The 17774-nt window shown below is 34.5% G+C and overlaps 1 protein-coding gene across 3 annotated transcripts; it reads left to right on the forward strand.

Moving 5' to 3' along the window:
• The first annotated feature begins 999 nt into the window (after positions 1-999).
• On the forward strand, positions 1000-14543 carry LOC132636480 (E3 ubiquitin-protein ligase RMA3-like). Of its 3 annotated transcripts, XM_060353372.1 has the most exons (5): positions 1022-1502; positions 2580-3413; positions 3493-3643; positions 3741-4026; positions 13615-14543. In XM_060353372.1, the coding sequence occupies exon 5, from the start codon at positions 13620-13622 to the stop codon at positions 14310-14312; it is 693 nt and encodes a 230-aa protein (XP_060209355.1). In that variant the 5' UTR covers positions 1022-1502; positions 2580-3413; positions 3493-3643; positions 3741-4026; positions 13615-13619; the 3' UTR covers positions 14313-14543. The 3 variants fall into 3 exon arrangements, 2 of the variants coding, with proteins under 2 accessions (XP_060209355.1, XP_060209353.1); XR_009581286.1 differs by lacking the exon at positions 13615-14543 and having other exon boundaries at positions 1000-1502; positions 3741-4020; XM_060353370.1 differs by lacking the exons at positions 1022-1502; positions 2580-3413; positions 3493-3643; positions 3741-4026 and adding an exon at positions 11457-11674.
• Positions 14544-17774: the final 3231 nt, after the last annotated feature.

Raw genomic sequence — 17774 nt, forward strand, 5'->3', positions numbered from 1 at the left:
CCTGAGTAGCTTGATCTTGAATCTTCATCTTTGAATTTGGATTTGGATTTGATTATTTACCACGAACAAGTAACATGATCTTGAACGCCTTGATATTTGTCTTTGTTCTTAATATTCAACTTGAACTTGAAACTCTTGAACTTGTACCTTATAGAGAAATAATGATATTTCATCCACGAGCTCTCTTCTAGCTTCTTGTGCTTAATTCCTTCTCCTTTATGAGTCATGCGAACCCGTATTTATGATTGTAGGAGTGGTGTAGCCGTGCAATTTGATTGGTCGGTTTGAACTGACAAATCACAACCATCTGGTGACAAGCTACAATTTGATTGGCCGAAGCATGTCATCTGTACATTTGGCATGATTACATTGGCTCGTTAGCTTGACTTGGATTGCCACACCATTTGACACATGGCGTAAACCTATTGTCTCTTCATTTGACTTGTTGTGCCACGTCATGACGTCATTTGACACGTGTCACCAATTTGGACCTCTAGAATAAGATGACAACTTGGGCTTGACACAGTGAGCTCATCATCCATGGCCCAATTAGATGGACTTAAATAATCAATTCAATTATACCAGCCCACTTATTTATTTGGGCTAGTATATTTTGAATTTATTATAGCCCAAATTAATTCACGAAATCAAATCCATTAAAATTTCAATACTCACAGCAATATAATACAATATATTATGAAACAATACGTAACAACCACCCAAATAGAGTGTAAATATGTACTGCCCTATATAACTTGGAGGAAATGGGATGAAATGGCCACTTACAATTTCATATTGGGTAAATGACCCTCTTAATTTTAGCATTTTTTAAAAATTATTTTTCTATACATTTTCCTACATGGCATTTTACATGGCAAAAAAAGGGTATGTTTTTGTAAAACTGAATTTAAAAAGGGTATCTCTGCAAAATAATAAAAATTTGTATTAATATCAAAGCAATACAAATGCCATTCTGTGCAAAACATTTGGGCCGTGTTTTCCTCAAACCCTAAAGCAAAGTTTCTTAAATCCTCTTAACATCAAAAATGAGTTTCTCCATTGATTTTCAATTAGCTACAAATTGAGCTACATTCTCCATTGATTATCAAAGTAAAGTTCTTCAATCTCCATTTATTTTCTTCAATTTTATTGGGCAACAAATTGTTCCCTTGTATTGGATGTAAATTGTTCTGTTAGCTTCTACTCTCCAAGTGTTGCTCTTTTCACTTTTTCATTGCATTTGATCTTTAAGAGATGACCAAAAAAGATCCTTCATCTAAATCTATTGGGTCGGAGTCCCATGGAAATGACGTTAAATTAGAAGAAGTTTTCAATGAAACAAACGAGAAGGAGAGAGACGAAGAGCAAGCAATTATGAGGAGAAAACAATAGAAGAAAGTGATGGGAATGAGTCAAAGAAGGATGAATCTACTGCTCAGGAAGAGAGTGACGATGAATCTTCTACTCAACATGGAGAGAATGTCGAAGTTGGGGAAAACGAGGTAATTCTATTTTGTTGTTCGGCTCTCCCATGATAATGGAGGAAAATTGTCATTTCCATAATTTTTTCAATGAATTAGTCAATACTTTGTGGGTTCAAGAGCCTTGGTATTTTCATAGGTGGTGTTGTTTACTTTTATGAGGAATTGATATGTGACTATTATGATCATCTTTTACGAATTAGTTCCAGTGCAAAAAAAAAAAAAAACATGTATTTTCTAACTTCTAATTAATTTATAATTTTTGCAATTTTTGTAGTTAATAATCTTCTGTTTACAATATCTTTGAAGTTAACAATCTCTTACAATTTTTAAAGTTAATAATCTTTTGTTTACAATATTTTTAAATTTATAATTCAGTTAACTTTATGTTTAAATCAGTCATCTCTTATGTTTTGTTATATAATCTCTTGTGTTTAAAGTAATATCTCTCTTGTATTGTTCAAGTATCTCTTATGTCTGTCTGATTATCTCTTGTGTTTAAAGTAATAGCTCTCCTGTATTGTTCAAAGATCTCTTATGTTTGTCTGATGATCTCCTGTGTTTAAAGTAATATCTCTCCTGTATTGTTCAAAGATCTCTTATGTTTGTTTGATGATCTCCTGTGTTTAAAGTAATATCTCTCCTGTATTGTTCAAAGATTTCTTATGTTTGTCTGATGATCTCTTGTGTTTAAAGTAATATCTCTCTTGTATTGTTCAAATATCTGTTATATTTGTCTGATTATCTCTTGTGTTTAAAATTAAATATCTTATGTTTTGTTTTGCAATCTCTTGTATAACTAGTTGAAGGTCTTGCTATTGTATCTAGTCTATAGTTTGTACCATAACTAGTTAATAGTCTTTACTGTATCAGTGTGATCGAATATGCAGGAAAACTAGTAATTCAATTAATGGTCATTGTGTTTAAATAGGTGATCTCTTATGTTTTGTTTTATTATCTCTTGTGTTTAAAGTTTATCTCTTATGTTGTGTTTTAAGATCTCTTGTATAACTAGTTGAAGTTCTTACAATTGTATTTACTATACAGTTTGTACAATACTAGTTAAAAGTCTTTACTGATGTGTGCATAAATATACAGGAAAACTTCCATGACGATCCACCCCCCACACCTATGAAGTTGAAATTCATTTTTAAAACGGTTCAAGGTGAAACCGGCTATTTTCTCGGTAGAGTGACAGTTAGGTGTAGAATGGGATTGGCTATAGAAAATTTGAGAAATTCACTTGAAAGGATAGAACCCGACGAAGTAGTTCGTCCCTTTTTGCGTAAGGCCTGCCTAGATCAATTCCTTGACATAAATGTTGATTGTTGGAAAAATAGCTTTCACGGTCTCTTGTGTCATTATTTGTTGCTGAGGGAAATCAAGACAAAGAAAAAAAATGAAATGTGGTTTTTGATTTGCAACAAGCCTGTCCGCTTTGGAATGAAAGAATTTTGTCTTGTTACTGGATTGAATTGTGGTCCTTTTCCAAGTGAAAGCGAGTGCTATCAAGTATATCAGTGTGGATTGAGTTTTGTGAGTAGAGTGAAGGAATATTGTTTTTCATTAAAGGGGGACGACCATGATAAAAAGAACAGTTTGGTGGGTGAAGATATATTTCAGATTTTGAATGTGAGAACAAGGTTATTCAAAAGAGACGGGAAAAATGGTATTATTGCCTTATACATAATTCATTCAGTCTTATTAGCTACAGAGGATACTAAGCAAGTGTCTGAAGAATACCTAGCGTGGGTGACAAATCCAACATTCTTTGCGGCATATCCTTGGGGTCGAGTGTGCTTTGATTTCACACTTAATAGTTTAAGGAAGGACCTTCACGAAAAGGAAAACAAATGGAAGCAAACGTTAGAAACAACAGAGAAGAAGAAACCACAATCATACACCATAGGAGGATTCACTGATGCTTTTCTGGTAAGTTTAATTATTAGCTAATATTTTTTTATAACATTGTATAGTTAAATGAAATGTATACATTTGTTTCCCTGAATAGGTATGGGCTTATGAAGCGATACATGTGTTTGGAGCCAATCTTGGAAAGAAATCTTTGATTTTGAATAATGCAATACCCCGAATACTTTGATGGCATTCAGAAAAAACTCCACAACACTTGCGTTATGATTGGTATGATAAGTGAAAACGAGGTATGACTTTGTTATTGATAAGTTATTACTGGTATTAATAAGTTGGCGAAAAGATACTTTATTACTAGTATTAATAATACGTGTTGTTGTCTTACAGATGCATTGTATACCAATAATGAAACCATCTAAGAAGAAAGCTAAAAGTAAATGGGTGAAGCTCTTCGAAGAATTGGTGGATGAGAAGGATGAAACTATTAATGAGTTAGTAAGCGAGCTGGATAAAATAGATGTTTTAGGTCCTCTTGATGGCATAGATGAGCAGCAACAGTAGCAGTAGCAACAAGGACATGACCAACAACATGAGATTGAACAAATGCATGTGGTTAACAAAGAAGTTGGTGTTGAATGAAGAGGATCGTCTTAATCAAAGTCCTACACATGAGGTTAGTTTCAAAACTGCTATCGCGTGTGTTATACCCCATTTAAAACGGGTTAAATTGAGTACAACATATTAGAGATTTCTATTTTTCTTTATTTTTAGGAGTCGCCACCTAATTGATTTTAAGGTGAATTAGGGCACCTAATTATTTAAAGCTAACTGACCTCCGTTAATAGTCTGCTTTATCAGTGTGATTCTAGGTAGGGTTCTAATTATCCTAAAGGGAAGGGGTTAGGCATCCTCTAGAATCCGTTAACTACGGTTTACCGGCCAAACTTAGGTTAATTAATTAAGGTTAAAGATAATGCTTAAATTTTAAGAAAATGACTTATAAATATTGCTGAGGTTTTAAAGGAAAGTATAAATATGCTATTTAAACCAACTTGTAGAAAATATAGTAATTTAACACAGAGGAAAACTTTAGATGCTTTTCAAAAATAAGATTTATAAATGTGGTTAAGACTTTAAATACAAGCGCTATTTAAAATAATACTTGCGTAAAGTACGATAATTTGCACATAAGTAAAGAAAATGCCAGTTTATGCCACGTTTTTATAAATACTTGAAGTAACTCAAATGGCGAGATATTAATTGATTCTTTTATGGTTTAGGAGTATAAACTAAATAATAATAATAAAAAACTAATGTGAGTTTCTTTATCCTTTTGTTGTTTATCATTAACTATGCTTAGCTAAAAATATGCATGATTGATTCAAAAACTTGAAGAGTTATTTATAAAATATGCTTGAATTTATATTTGCGTATTAGTGCTGTTTTGAAATTAAGATAATAAGAATACGACTCCTTTAATTCGAAAAGATGAATTTATACTATCAATTATTCTAGAAGTAAATATTATGGATACTATAAATAACTTTAATATAAAAGAAGAAAATGAAGCTGATGGGATTAATTACTAGTTTCCTTTGCATTAACTACCCTCTATACTAAAACTAAACCACTAGTTTCACTAGAATTCGTCTAAGTTAAGAAAATGAAATAAGATAAGGTGTTAGTCATACAAAACAAATCAAAAATACACAACAATAAAATAAAGGAGAGGGGAAGAAAATTAAATGGATCTGACCCATTATTCAAGGCCCAACTGTTGCGAATTAATCATGCTATTGGGCTTTGGCCCAAAACTCGTTTCTTTCTTTTGAATATAGGCTGCGGATAGAACTGGACAGACGGGGGAATGATATTTCGTTGGGCCCTGGCCCAACATCGAATGCGGAAGACGAGTCCCTCGGACTCGTATGCGAAGGTCATGCATAAAATAAAAGGAAAAGAATTAGTATCTAATCAATGAATAAAAGTAAACATGTAACATATAAATTCAAGCAAACTAACTAAGGATCTTTACGTCTTATGACATGCCCGAAATGAGGAGAATTAGACACTGCCTAGTCATGGGAATCTTAAACAAGGAAAAACAGTGATACCAAGCACCCACATTAAACGCGCTAAACTTAGTCAACAAAGGAAAGGAATTGGACATAACAACCGGCCATGAAGAAACCCAAAGCCAGGACAGCAGGATCAGTTACGATAACAAAGCAAAGAGACCGCCATTAAACTAGATATACTAATTTCAACCAAACCTATATTTTAGACTTAAGAAACTATTTAGTAATACCCTATCTATGATGACATAGAGTATTCAAACAGCAGCAAGTTTCAACTTATTGACATACTTAAGATATCATTTCGAGACATACAAAAAAGCACTCAAAAAAAGAAAAAAGAGGAACAACATTCTGCAGACAAACAAACAGATTTGATTCACATTTAACAGGGCAACAATCAAAACATAGGCAGAATCAAACTGTGTGCTGTTTACCGTACTTAGACTTGAGGAGAATGAAGAAAATGAGTAACAAGAACAAGAGGATCGTATATGGGAGCAGAAACGGCCTTGTAACAGAACTGATCCACGAGCATTCAGAAATAAACACAACTAAATTGAAATGAAAAAACTAAACTGAAGTAGGACAACAGTTATCAAATTCAAACAACACTAAAACTGACCGAATCTCCCTAAACTCATTAAAACATCAGAATACGCAAAAAAATAAACAATGATTACAATATTTGATTAGTTTTAACTACTAGTAGTGATCTTCAACTATCGTACATTCAACAATTTTTAGTCTCATGCATTTCTTATCAACAGTAATAACAACTTTGGACTGGAGAAGATATATCCACCAGTTCTGCTTCTTTATTCTACCAGAAATCAAGTAAAATGGAAAATAGCATTTCTCACACGGAAGCAAAGAGAGGTGATTTCAAATAATAGACTAACAAATACCAAAGTTTTAGTTTTGGACAGGACATCTGGAGGAAAATACGCATTAGGCATGTTCATGTGACACTTTAAGGATAACAACTATATGCAAGAACGAAGAATAGCTTCAGATTTAGTAGAAGGTAACAGTTTCAGGTTTTAACATGGTGTAGCTTATTCAAACAAATTGTGATTTGGAAAACAATAGGGTCTAGATAACTTAATCATATTTCCAAGCATATATATGTATGACACAATATCTTAACCTTAAAACACATCACACAATTCTCAAATTGAGCAAACAAGTTAGGCCACCTTGAGTGTAATTTTATAAATTACAATACTAGGCAGAACAAACTCAATGACTAAACATGGTTTCATGCCAACTACAACACCAGGCAAATAAACTAACTGACTAAACACAGTTCCCTACCAACTGCGACACTAAGCAAAACAAACTAAATAATTAAACACCGTTCATACCAACTACAATACTAAGCAACCCAAATAACTAAACACATAACAAATTACTCATGATTGCATAGGAACTAAAACCAACAATACATAAGGGGATGGACCAGATCTGCTCAACTTTAGCAAACCTAAGGGATGACATGTATGCGGATACATATTTGGATGACAATAGACTTATTCGAAATATAAAGGACAATTTGGATTAAGAACACATTAAACCATAATAAACATCAACCTCTAAACTTCATCAGACCAATCATAGCGTTACGTCCACCATAATAATAGACTAACAGAACCAGTACTCAAGCAAATAATAGTCTAAACTAGACTAACACATAGAACAAGTTAATAAATGAACAAATCTAACATGTGTGATTCTTAAACTAACTACATGATTAATTGATGCTATGCTATATTAATTAAGACTAAGTTCGAACTAAACTGAACAAACACCGACACATATATTCACTAACACACAAACACAAGTTAAACTAAAACCGCAAAATACCAAAAATAAATAAAAGGAAGAGGGTTCACTGACCTTCTTCGGGTGCAGCGAAGTGAGACCAAGGTATCGATATCTGCTCGAACACCACTCTCCGAGTTTTATAGATCCGAACCCGAACAAATACCCACGGATGAAACAGAGAATGGAATTAGTGTCTTGAGGCAATGTAAAGCAGCTTAAAAATTAATGTTTTCGAAGAGTAGTTTAAACGGCTAAATATTTGTATTTTCAAGGTATTCAAGACGATTAAAAAAAAACCTTGTATTTTTAGGGAATTTTCCGCGGCTAAAACCTCTACTTCTACACGACTCCAAAACGATTATTTATAGGGGGGTAGAACCGCTAGGGTTTCATTGGCGGGGATTTGAAATATGGATTCGAAATCCAGTCAAAGGCCCGCGCTAATCTGAACATTGAAAGGGTTTTTCGAGCAGATCTTCACGTGGTTGGACTTGAGCATTACCCGAAATGGTTCGACCACTCTGATCTTTGAGGATCTTCGGGTGTTTTGAAGTGAAAATGGGAAGACCTTTTCTTTTCAACAACAAAATATACAGGCGAAACAGGCGTAGTGATGATTCTTGCGTGGAAATGGAGTGACACAACTGTGCACGGCTAAAGTGAGGGTGAGATTTAGCCAGAAATGGAGGAAGGAGAGAGAGGAAGAAGGGAGAGGGAGGCGCGACCTGATGAAAGGGAACCCTAGTGGTTCTTTTGTGTATTGACTCGGGTCGGGTGAAAGAGTAGTGGGCCGGGTGAAAGAGTAGTGGGCCGGGTCGGATGGGTAATAGACGTGGGCTGGGTTGGGTAAATGAATAGCGGGCTGGGTGGATAAAAAGTGGGCTTTTAAATAAGAGACCCTTTAATTAACTCTGTACTATCGTGTGCTAAAATATTACCTAATATGTAATTATTAGTGCTCAGATAATAAAATTTTATGAGATTGTAATAGTCGTGCAAAATATTTTTTAAAGTTCAACAGTGAATAAAAGATATTATTTAACAGCGCGAAAATAAATGCGATGTGTGTGCATATGGTGGTAAAAACGCTGAAATGATTATAATGCAAATAATAATAATAATAATAATAATAATGATAAGCATAAACAGATATTTTGGAGGAGAGGCGGGACAAAATTGGGTGTCAACAGCGTGCTCACACGGGAGTTTATCCATCTGAAAAACCTTGCACGTACATGTTTTATGCTCCAGATTAACCAAACAATCTATATCACCACGTATATGAAACGCATGTTCGTTTAAACGGGTAGGATCTAGCAAACAAGAGACAACATAATGATCCCGAACCAACCCCTCAGTTTTAGGGGTTAAGAAATGAATGTTATTTTGATCTCTGCCGTTGCGTTCAACGTACCACTTGGTCATATTATCTTGGACAGCTTTGAGTACAGAAACAATAGGCCAGCTTCTTTGAACCTTTAAAACTGCGTTGAGTGATTCTGAAATATTTGTTGTCATCAAATTGTATCTATTTCCAGGAAAATGGGCTCTCGCCCATTTCTCAAACCCAATATCATTTTCAATATACCAACCAACTTCCACATTTGATTCCATTATTGCATCAAAATAAACAGAGAACTCATCCAATGTGTATGCTTTTGCAGCTTCTTGAAAATTATAATGAATGTCACAATCACCATACTTGGACCGCAAATTCATAGTAATATGATACATGCAAAATCCGTGATGTGCAAGCTTGTACACATCAGCAATAACATTCTTTACGCTTACATGTCTGTCTGATAAAATGCACAAATCATCACTATCAAGAATACATTCAGCAAGCTTCGTGAAAAAATACATCCATGAGTTATCATTCTCCGAGTCAACAATAGCAAATGCAATTGGAAAAATATGATGATTACCATCTTGTGCACATGCTGAGATAAGTACACCATCATATCTTCCAGTCAAGAATGTCCCATCTACATAAATTACTTTCCTCATATGAGAAAATCCTACTATAGCTGTTCCATAAGCAAGAAAGCAATATTTGAAGTTGTTATCCTCATCTAACTTTAAGTCTGTCCTCGAACCCAAATTTGTTTGCTCCAATATATGCAAGTAACCCGATTACAATGAATAACCTTCTTCTGGGGTACTTATTATGATATCCAAGGCTTTTTGTCTTGCTTTCCAAGCTTTCCAGTAACTTACTTCACATCCGATTTCATTATGTATCAAAGTTTTTATCTCTTTTGGTGTTGGCCTGTGTCCTGATGTATCAAAATTTTTGTGCATCATGTTTGCAATCAAGTCAGATGTAGCTTGTTTATGGTATTTTGGCGCACTTTTGATGCCACAATTATGTTCACAACAATACCTTTTGACAACAAAGCACATCGAATTTGCCAACTTTATAACACGTACGCGCCAAGTGCACTTTTCAACAATGCATTTTACAAAAACCAACTTAGGATTAGACTTCTTTGTCTTCATTTGAAACTTAGCAGTAAGAGCAATTTTTCTTAACTTCCTCAAAATTGTCTTTTTGTCTTCAAATATTTGCCCAAAATGAAGGTCGAAAAGATCACTAAATTTACCTTCATTGCGACACTCGTCGCTCGGCATGGTTGTAAAGTTTTCCTCCCAAGCCACATCTGCCATAGGATAGCCCCCTTCCGTATACATTGTTTCATCATCACCAACTTGATAATCGGAGGTTACATTCTGCTCCAATTGACGTTCGACAAACATATCAAGCGGTTGTTCTTCTTCCACAAAAATAGGACTATAATGCTCTTGGATCGCATTCTGCTCCAGTTGACGTTCGGTAAACTTATCAATTGGTTATTCTTCTTCTTCCACAAAATTTGCACTATAATGCTCTTGAATCACATTCTGCTCCAAGTGAAGTTCAGCAAACTTATCAACTGGTTGTTCTTCTTCCACAAATATAGGACTATAATGCTCTTGGATCACGTTACACCCATTACTTCCCACAAGAACCTGTATTTCACCACTTTCACAACTTACTGCACTTTTCTTTTCTATTCTCTTCCCATCTTCAAGTAAACACACTTTCAGTGTGGGTCTAGCACCTCGTTCATCAACAATCATAAAATAAGATTTTAAGTCAAAATCATCCTCTCATGGAACATATGGTGTCTCTCGCCAAGTTTTATCCAAAATCATTGGCTTGTAACTCAAACTAATGTTGCCCGGATCACATGTTATCTTTCATCGTTGACATATTACTTCTACCAACTCATTATAACGTATTCTTTGACAACAATTAATCACCCTAAAATATTTTTCCTCCTTGAGTTCAAGCTCAATGTAAATAATCAGATTTGCCATTGTTACTTATAGATGATCACCTGCAAAACAATTTTTTTTTTTAATTAATACCAATATCTTGCATCTTATAAAAAAGCTCTAAGTGTTGATATAAATCTCTTGCTTAAGTCATTAGATCTCTTTTCTTGTTCATCTTCAACTTCAACTTTAACACCCAAATCTCTTGTGTTTTGACCTCAGATCTCCTATGTTATTACACAAATCTCCTGCTTTAATAATCAAATCTCTTATCTTGTTTATCTACTACTAAAATACACAAATCTCCTCTGCTTCTACTAATATCTCCTATGTTTTAATACATAAATCTCCTACATCAACTATCAAATCTCTTTTCTGGTGTATCTTCTACTTTTATGGTTCCTCCATTTTTTGAATTTCACCCACAAAATAAACACAAAAATAAACTTCAAAGAATACATCACTTACCCAGAAATCTATCAATTCAAAACAAGAATCTTTTGCAAGATATCTATTTTTTTGACACCATGAGAGTTTGAGACGCTTGATATAATCACAAAACAAAATTTGAAAGAATATAATACTTACCCAGAAATCTATCAAACTAAAACAAGAATATTTTGCAAGGCACTATTTTTCACACCATCTTATTTGAGAAGCTTTGATCAGATGAAAGGAAAAGAACCAGCTGGTTCCAAATATGTGCTCCTTTTTTCAATACTTGTTTTAACAATCTTTTAATTGCAATAAGGCCCTTCTATTTTGCAAGGGAATCACAAATGCTGAGTTGGCCATTTCTTTTTAATATGTAGATCCCACAAGGGTCATAAATTTTTTTTTTTTTTTTTTTTTAGAGTTCCACAAAGCTAAAAGAGCTTTTGTAAGGGTCAAATAACCACTTGACCCCTATAACTTGTTTCCCTGAATTAAAATTGAAAACTATTAAAACATGTTGGTTTTGTTTTTTCTGGCCCTTCAAAAGGTTTTTGGGTTCACGCAATAAATCACACCCCCGTCTGGTTCAGCAATTTTGGTCTCATTTCATTTATCTTTCATTCCTTCCATCACTATCCATTTTCCTCTATAGCGGTTCCTTTGTCGGTATGATTTTTTATTTGCAAATGTATTTTCTGTATCATTCAATTTCTTTTGGTCTCGTCAAATGTGTTTTTTTTTTTTTTTTTTTAATTTTATGCTTGAGATTGATTATAGGTTTTAATTTCAATGAAAAGGGTTTTAGTATTCTTGATCAACTAATTCTACTTTTTACGGTAATACCCCCTTTTATGTTTCCTTCAAGTTTTTTGCATTCAAGAAATAGAAAATGTGGAATTGCAATTTGATCATTATTCCATTTCAACATAAAAAGGGATGGGAAATGAGGAAAAAACTTGAAGAAACAAAATTTTAAAGTTTTTTTTTGCAGAATTATGAAAAACTGAAATTTGGGTATTTGATATTCTTTCTTGTATGGAATAAAGTTTGGTCCTTTTTACTTTAATAGGAAAAAATTATTGGGTATCATTTGTTGCCCACTAAACCCTTTTGGCTAAATAAGATATTAATCATGACTCTCTCATTATCGAGTAGTTTATCGGAACAGCCTGTCTACCTAGGTCCGTGTACACTCTACCCTCCCCTGCAAGGGCGGAGCCAAGAAGGGCTGAGGGGGTTCACTGAACCTCCTTCGGCGACAAATTACACTGTTTATACATGGTTAAAATTATTTTTTATGTATATATAGTAGATGTTGAACCCCCTTTGACATCTTCGTGTATTTATCCCGGCTCCGCTACTGCTCCCAGATCCCACTTTGTGGGACTACATTGGATATGTTGTTATTGTTGTTGTCTCTCATTATTGAGTCGTTGCCCTGTTATTTTGGTTTACATTTGAAAATGTTGTTTAAGATTTTGATGTGTTACTATTCAAAGTTCTTTGTTTGTCACTTGGGAGAACTAACTGGTGGTCCTGTCTTTTTATGAAACCAAATTTAGATGCAGTGGACTTTTCCTGTGTGTGCAACAGACTGATTTATGATTGGTTTTCATTTTAAACATATAACAAGTATATCTTAGTTCCAGCCTGTCAACCGCAACTAGCTTGGGATTGAGGCGTAGTAGTAGTTCTTGTAAATGTTCTATTCTAAAACCATCATTCTAGAAGCTTCATTTATGGTGTTTAAGTGGTATACCCTTGTGTATTTAGACAACATAGAAATGAAAACATAATTGGTACTTTGGTACTTGGTTGTCGAGCTTGGGGTGGGGGTAGACGTTTTTATGTTATCTAGTGTTGTATTTCTAGCCGAAGGTCACAGCCTCTCTACCTCCTGAGGTAGGGGTAAGGTTTGCGTACTCTCTACCCTCCCCAGACCTCTCTTGTGGGATTACTCTGGGTATGTTGTTGCTGTTGCTGTTGCTGTTGTTGCTGGTGTTATATTTCCATCTGATACCGTTCATTATTAATGTAGGACTAAAAAAGAATACAGAAAATGACAGGGAACACATTTCACATTTTAAATCCATGGATCCAAATGGAGGGTTCCGAGTGGTTGAGCCAATTTAGTGATCTAGGGTTTAATTGTTTAAATTTTGGGAAGCAATCACTAGTTATTCTTTTCCCTTTTTATATAACTTGGACTACTAAGTTAAATTTTGACTGAATGGTTTAGAGGAGAAAACAAGCTAAAAGAAATGGAGTTTTCTTAGGGCATTGTTTGGTGCTGGAATAGAGTGTCTTTAAAATGGGAATAAGTTTTGGTATCCAATCCATCCTGCTTGCTTTCGTATCTCTCACTCCTACTTGAAGCTCAAAGAGAAAGGAAAAAAGAGAATAAATAAGATGCTTTCCTGATTGTATTTTGGATTTTGCACTCATAAATGATCAATTCACTGTGACCATACTAATTATTATTCATCAGAAGTTGATTAGTCCCATTTGTACATATTATGTAGTTTTCTTGATAAACATAGATGTTTCATTTCTATGGTGCACTTTTTTGAGGTGACTGATTTATTTGTGAATTTCATCTTTAACAGATGTCATGGTAATTACCCGTGTTGGGCCTGATGACGATGTTTCTGTTGAGAAGCAAAATTCAGTTCCTTTTCCAACAACAACCTCGGATAATGTAGCTTCCTGTTTCGATTGCAACATTTGCCTTGACTCAGCACATGATCCTGTAGTCACCCTCTGCGGTCACCTCTACTGCTGGCCTTGCATTTACAAGTGGCTCCAGGTTGAGAGCTCTGGACCAGCAGGATCATCTAAATGTCCAGTCTGTAAAGCTCGCATTTCAAACTCCTCATTGGTCCCTCTCTATGGTCGTGGGATATCATCACTGGAGTCCGAACCCAAGAAGTCTCAAGAAGATGTGGAAATACCTCATAGGCCTCGAGCGATTGGAACAACCACTCCGCGTAATTCACCGTCTCCAATTTCTCACTTGCATCAGCGACTTCGTTCCACATTTCAACATCACCGGCAATACATCCCCCAAGCCTTTGGCAGCTTTGCAGCTATGGCTCCATCTAGCTTTGGAGAAATGATCTCTGCAAGAATGTTTGGAAGCACAGGCACACGTGTAATAGCTTATCCTCATCCGAGCTCTTATCTAATCCGAGGAAGTGGTGTTGGTCCTAGGATGAGAAGGGAAGAAGTGCAGGTGGACAAATTTCTTAACAGATTGTCCATCTTTCTTTTCTGCTGCTTCATCCTGTGCCTACTCCTGTTTTGAGGGTCATGTAATGTTTCTCTTCTCTTCTATGATACATTTGTAGAAATATGCGTCTGTGCTTACAACAGTCAGTCAGTAGTTCATAGTAGAAAAGTATAGACTAGTAAGAGATTTAGCAGATAGCTTTATACACCCTCCAAAGGTTGGTTCATTTCCTTCTCTTTTGGCAAAACAGTATTGTTTTTTTAGAAAGTGGCAACACCAATGATACATGCTAAATGCCTTGGTGAACATTTTGGCCCATGTCATTTGCACTAATTGATTGTTGAATTATTTCATGCATGGAATTTGACAATGGTTCGATTTTTGAAGGAGACTCAATGCAGGAGCCCGTGGTGTCTCTGCTTGCTGGCCCTAATAGGCGCGGCTTTACTTCTTTAGAGGTTGTTCAGAAAAATAAAAACAATATCTGCATGACCAAAGAGAACACATTCCCAAAACCACCATGAATCTCATGTAGAATTGATGAGTAAATCACTGAAAGGAATTTCTTTCATGTATGAATTACTAATTAGGCTATTTGTTTTATGTTTATTTGATCCTTTTCGCTTAAAGGATAATCCAAGAATTGCAAGTTCTTTGGCATTATAGTTCATATTAAATGGTTCAGGTAGCTCAGTTAGCTCATGACCTTAAGATTGTAGGTTCGAATCGTATTTTGGCTTAATCAATGGAACATTGTTCACTGCCTGCGACAGAAGGCTAGTTCAAACCCATCTACAAAATGGCGCTAGTATTCAGTTGGTTTACTATTGTACTCACTTCAGCATTGACTTGCATGAATTATATGCAAAGTTAGATATGTGTTTTAAAACAAGTAAAAGGTTCAGATTTGACAGAGAATAACTTCATCTGCTACCTATAACCTTTAGGTTGTAGCATTGTTATGCGTTCATCTACTGTAATTGGTTTATTACTTGCCATCAGAAATCTAGTTGCCATCACAAATGATGATCATTTTGCTTGTCTTGGCCCAACCTTTGTTCTGTGCTCCTGAGTACTCAATCTGATGCTGGTACATTCTAAGTGCATGTCCAACAATGAACTCAAGCTTCACAACATTGTGAGTTAGCATGTCCAAAATTCATTCAAAATGGGCTAAAAATAACAAAAACTGCATAAAGTTTACTTTGAATATGAGTTCATCTTAAAATTTATTAGTTGCCGTAACTTGGGCTCATCATGCTATACTCGCGAGGAAGGAAAAACGAGCAGTTTACTCTTTAGTAGCTACCGTTGTACTGGCTCTAGTATTCACAGGCTTTCAAGGAATGGAATATTATCAAGCACCCTTCACTATTTCGGATAGTATTTATGGTTCTACCTTTTTCTTAGCAATTGGCTTTCATGTGATTATAGGTACTATTTTCTTGCACAGTTTAGCTTAAATCTAACGAGTAAAGTTTGTTAAATATTTGACAAAAATAAAAAATGCTCACTTTTGCGAAATTTAAAGGGCCAATACTAATCAGGAGTATGTTTAAGGAATTATTTTAAACATACCCAAATATAAGAGATCATTTTTATCATTTCTCATGAAAAACTAACTCTTCACCTCCTTTTCTTTTTCCTTTTTTTGAAATTTATCTATTTGAAATTAGAGCTTACTGACTCAACTAATTTGAATTTGAGTCGCATATGACCAATAACACTCCCTACTAGAGTTTTTTCATTTTTAGGGTTTGAATTTGAGACCACCTATTTAAGGGTGGAAGTATTTCAAATTTTATTCATCCCATCACCCTCTCTAAATGACCTGCTTCCTAACTTTGGTTAAACTCGTCGACGACTCGGGGTTAATTATCTTGGACCAAAGGTGTCCCATTTTGTACGTTTAAAAGGTTTTATTTCTTCAGTGTCGTATAAGAAGGACGAATAAATAAATCCCTAAACTTAAGGGGTCATAAGCAACAAATTCTCTTACTAGTTTTAAAGAATAGCCCAAACACTCTGGAACAACATTTTACTTCTCTCTGCACTTGCTTTGGAACCTAAACCCCTACAATAGCAAAAGATCGAACAAAAACCAAAACAAAAACGGAGCTCCATCTAAGCCACAACACAAATCAAAATCCAAAATAAAGGAAAATTCGGAATTTGAACTAGAGAAGTGAAAAAACTGAGCGCTTTTGGTCCCTGTCATACCAAACTCAGATTGTTAAATTTAACTGGAAATGCGCAATTTTTTTTTAACTAGAAATACCAGAAGTCTCCGTTAAAATTTCAGAATGCAACATAAAAAACTATAGCAGGCACAAAAAATAGACCAAAAATAATAAAAAATGCACCTAAAAATAGTTACACGAGGCTCTTGAAATAGATCAAAAATTCAACATTGAGTTCCAGTTAAACATTTTCAATTTTCACAGTTCCGATTCAATTAATAATTAGAGTTCCATAAATATTCGATGGAGACCAAAATTGCTCGCTTTTGGCGAACTTAAAGAACTAAAACTACTAAAGTGATATTTAAGAGACTATTTTGAACTTTACTACCAAAGATAAGAGACTATTTTTGTCATTTTCTCAAATCCAACAAGGTTCATCTTGGATTGGACCAAAAGTGTCCTATTTTGTAAATGTTAAGGATTTTATTCGTTCAATGTCATATAAAAGGAACAAATAAATCAATCCCTAAACTTAAGGGGTCATAAGTGACCAATTCCTTTACTAGTCTTAAACAATAGCCCGAACACTAACAACATTTCGCTTACTCCTCTCTACACTTGCAGTGAACCTAAACCCCCTTCACCGTTAATGCCACAAAGGCCAGTTTTGGAACATTTTATCATTTCAAAATAGAAAATCATATTTATGTAGATACTAAATGGGGTAGGTATCTTCGCCCAATAAGAGCACGACACATGACTTTTTAAAAATAAAAAATAAAATTTTAACGATAAAGATAAATATAGGTAGTTTTAACGGGTGAGAGATTATATATAACTTTAAAATGTAAGTGCCGGGTATATCTGGTTTACTTTTTTTTCTTCTTTTATAATAGAGGGGCGAATATGACCCTTTCCGTTTAAGGGTCAAAAATACCCCTTTATTTTGGGAAAGGACTAAAAATGTTCTCATTATAAATTTGAGTAAAAAATATCCCTCATGTCATTAAAGTTTTCAAATATACTCCTATCTCAACGGAAATCTCTAACATGATTCGATTTTATTTTTAAATTCGCTCCATTTAAACCCTACCCAAATACATACAAGTTCATATGCGACCAACTTGTTCCTGAGTACTACATCTGAAGTCACTAGGCACAGAAATGGGTAATTCATATAAGTTTTTTTATTTAATTGAGCCTGATTTAAAAATAAAATTAGATTATAGTGATGATTTTTATTAAAATGGGGATATATTTAAAATTTTAGTGACGAAAGAGATATTTTTGACTTAAATTTAAAATGGAGAATATTTTTAGCGTTTGAAAAAAAAGAGCTGAGTAGTGTTTTTGA

The sequence above is a fragment of the Lycium barbarum genome, chromosome 4 (assembly GCF_019175385.1).
Source record: "Lycium barbarum isolate Lr01 chromosome 4, ASM1917538v2, whole genome shotgun sequence".
In the NCBI taxonomy this organism is placed as follows: Eukaryota; Viridiplantae; Streptophyta; class Magnoliopsida; order Solanales; family Solanaceae; genus Lycium; species Lycium barbarum.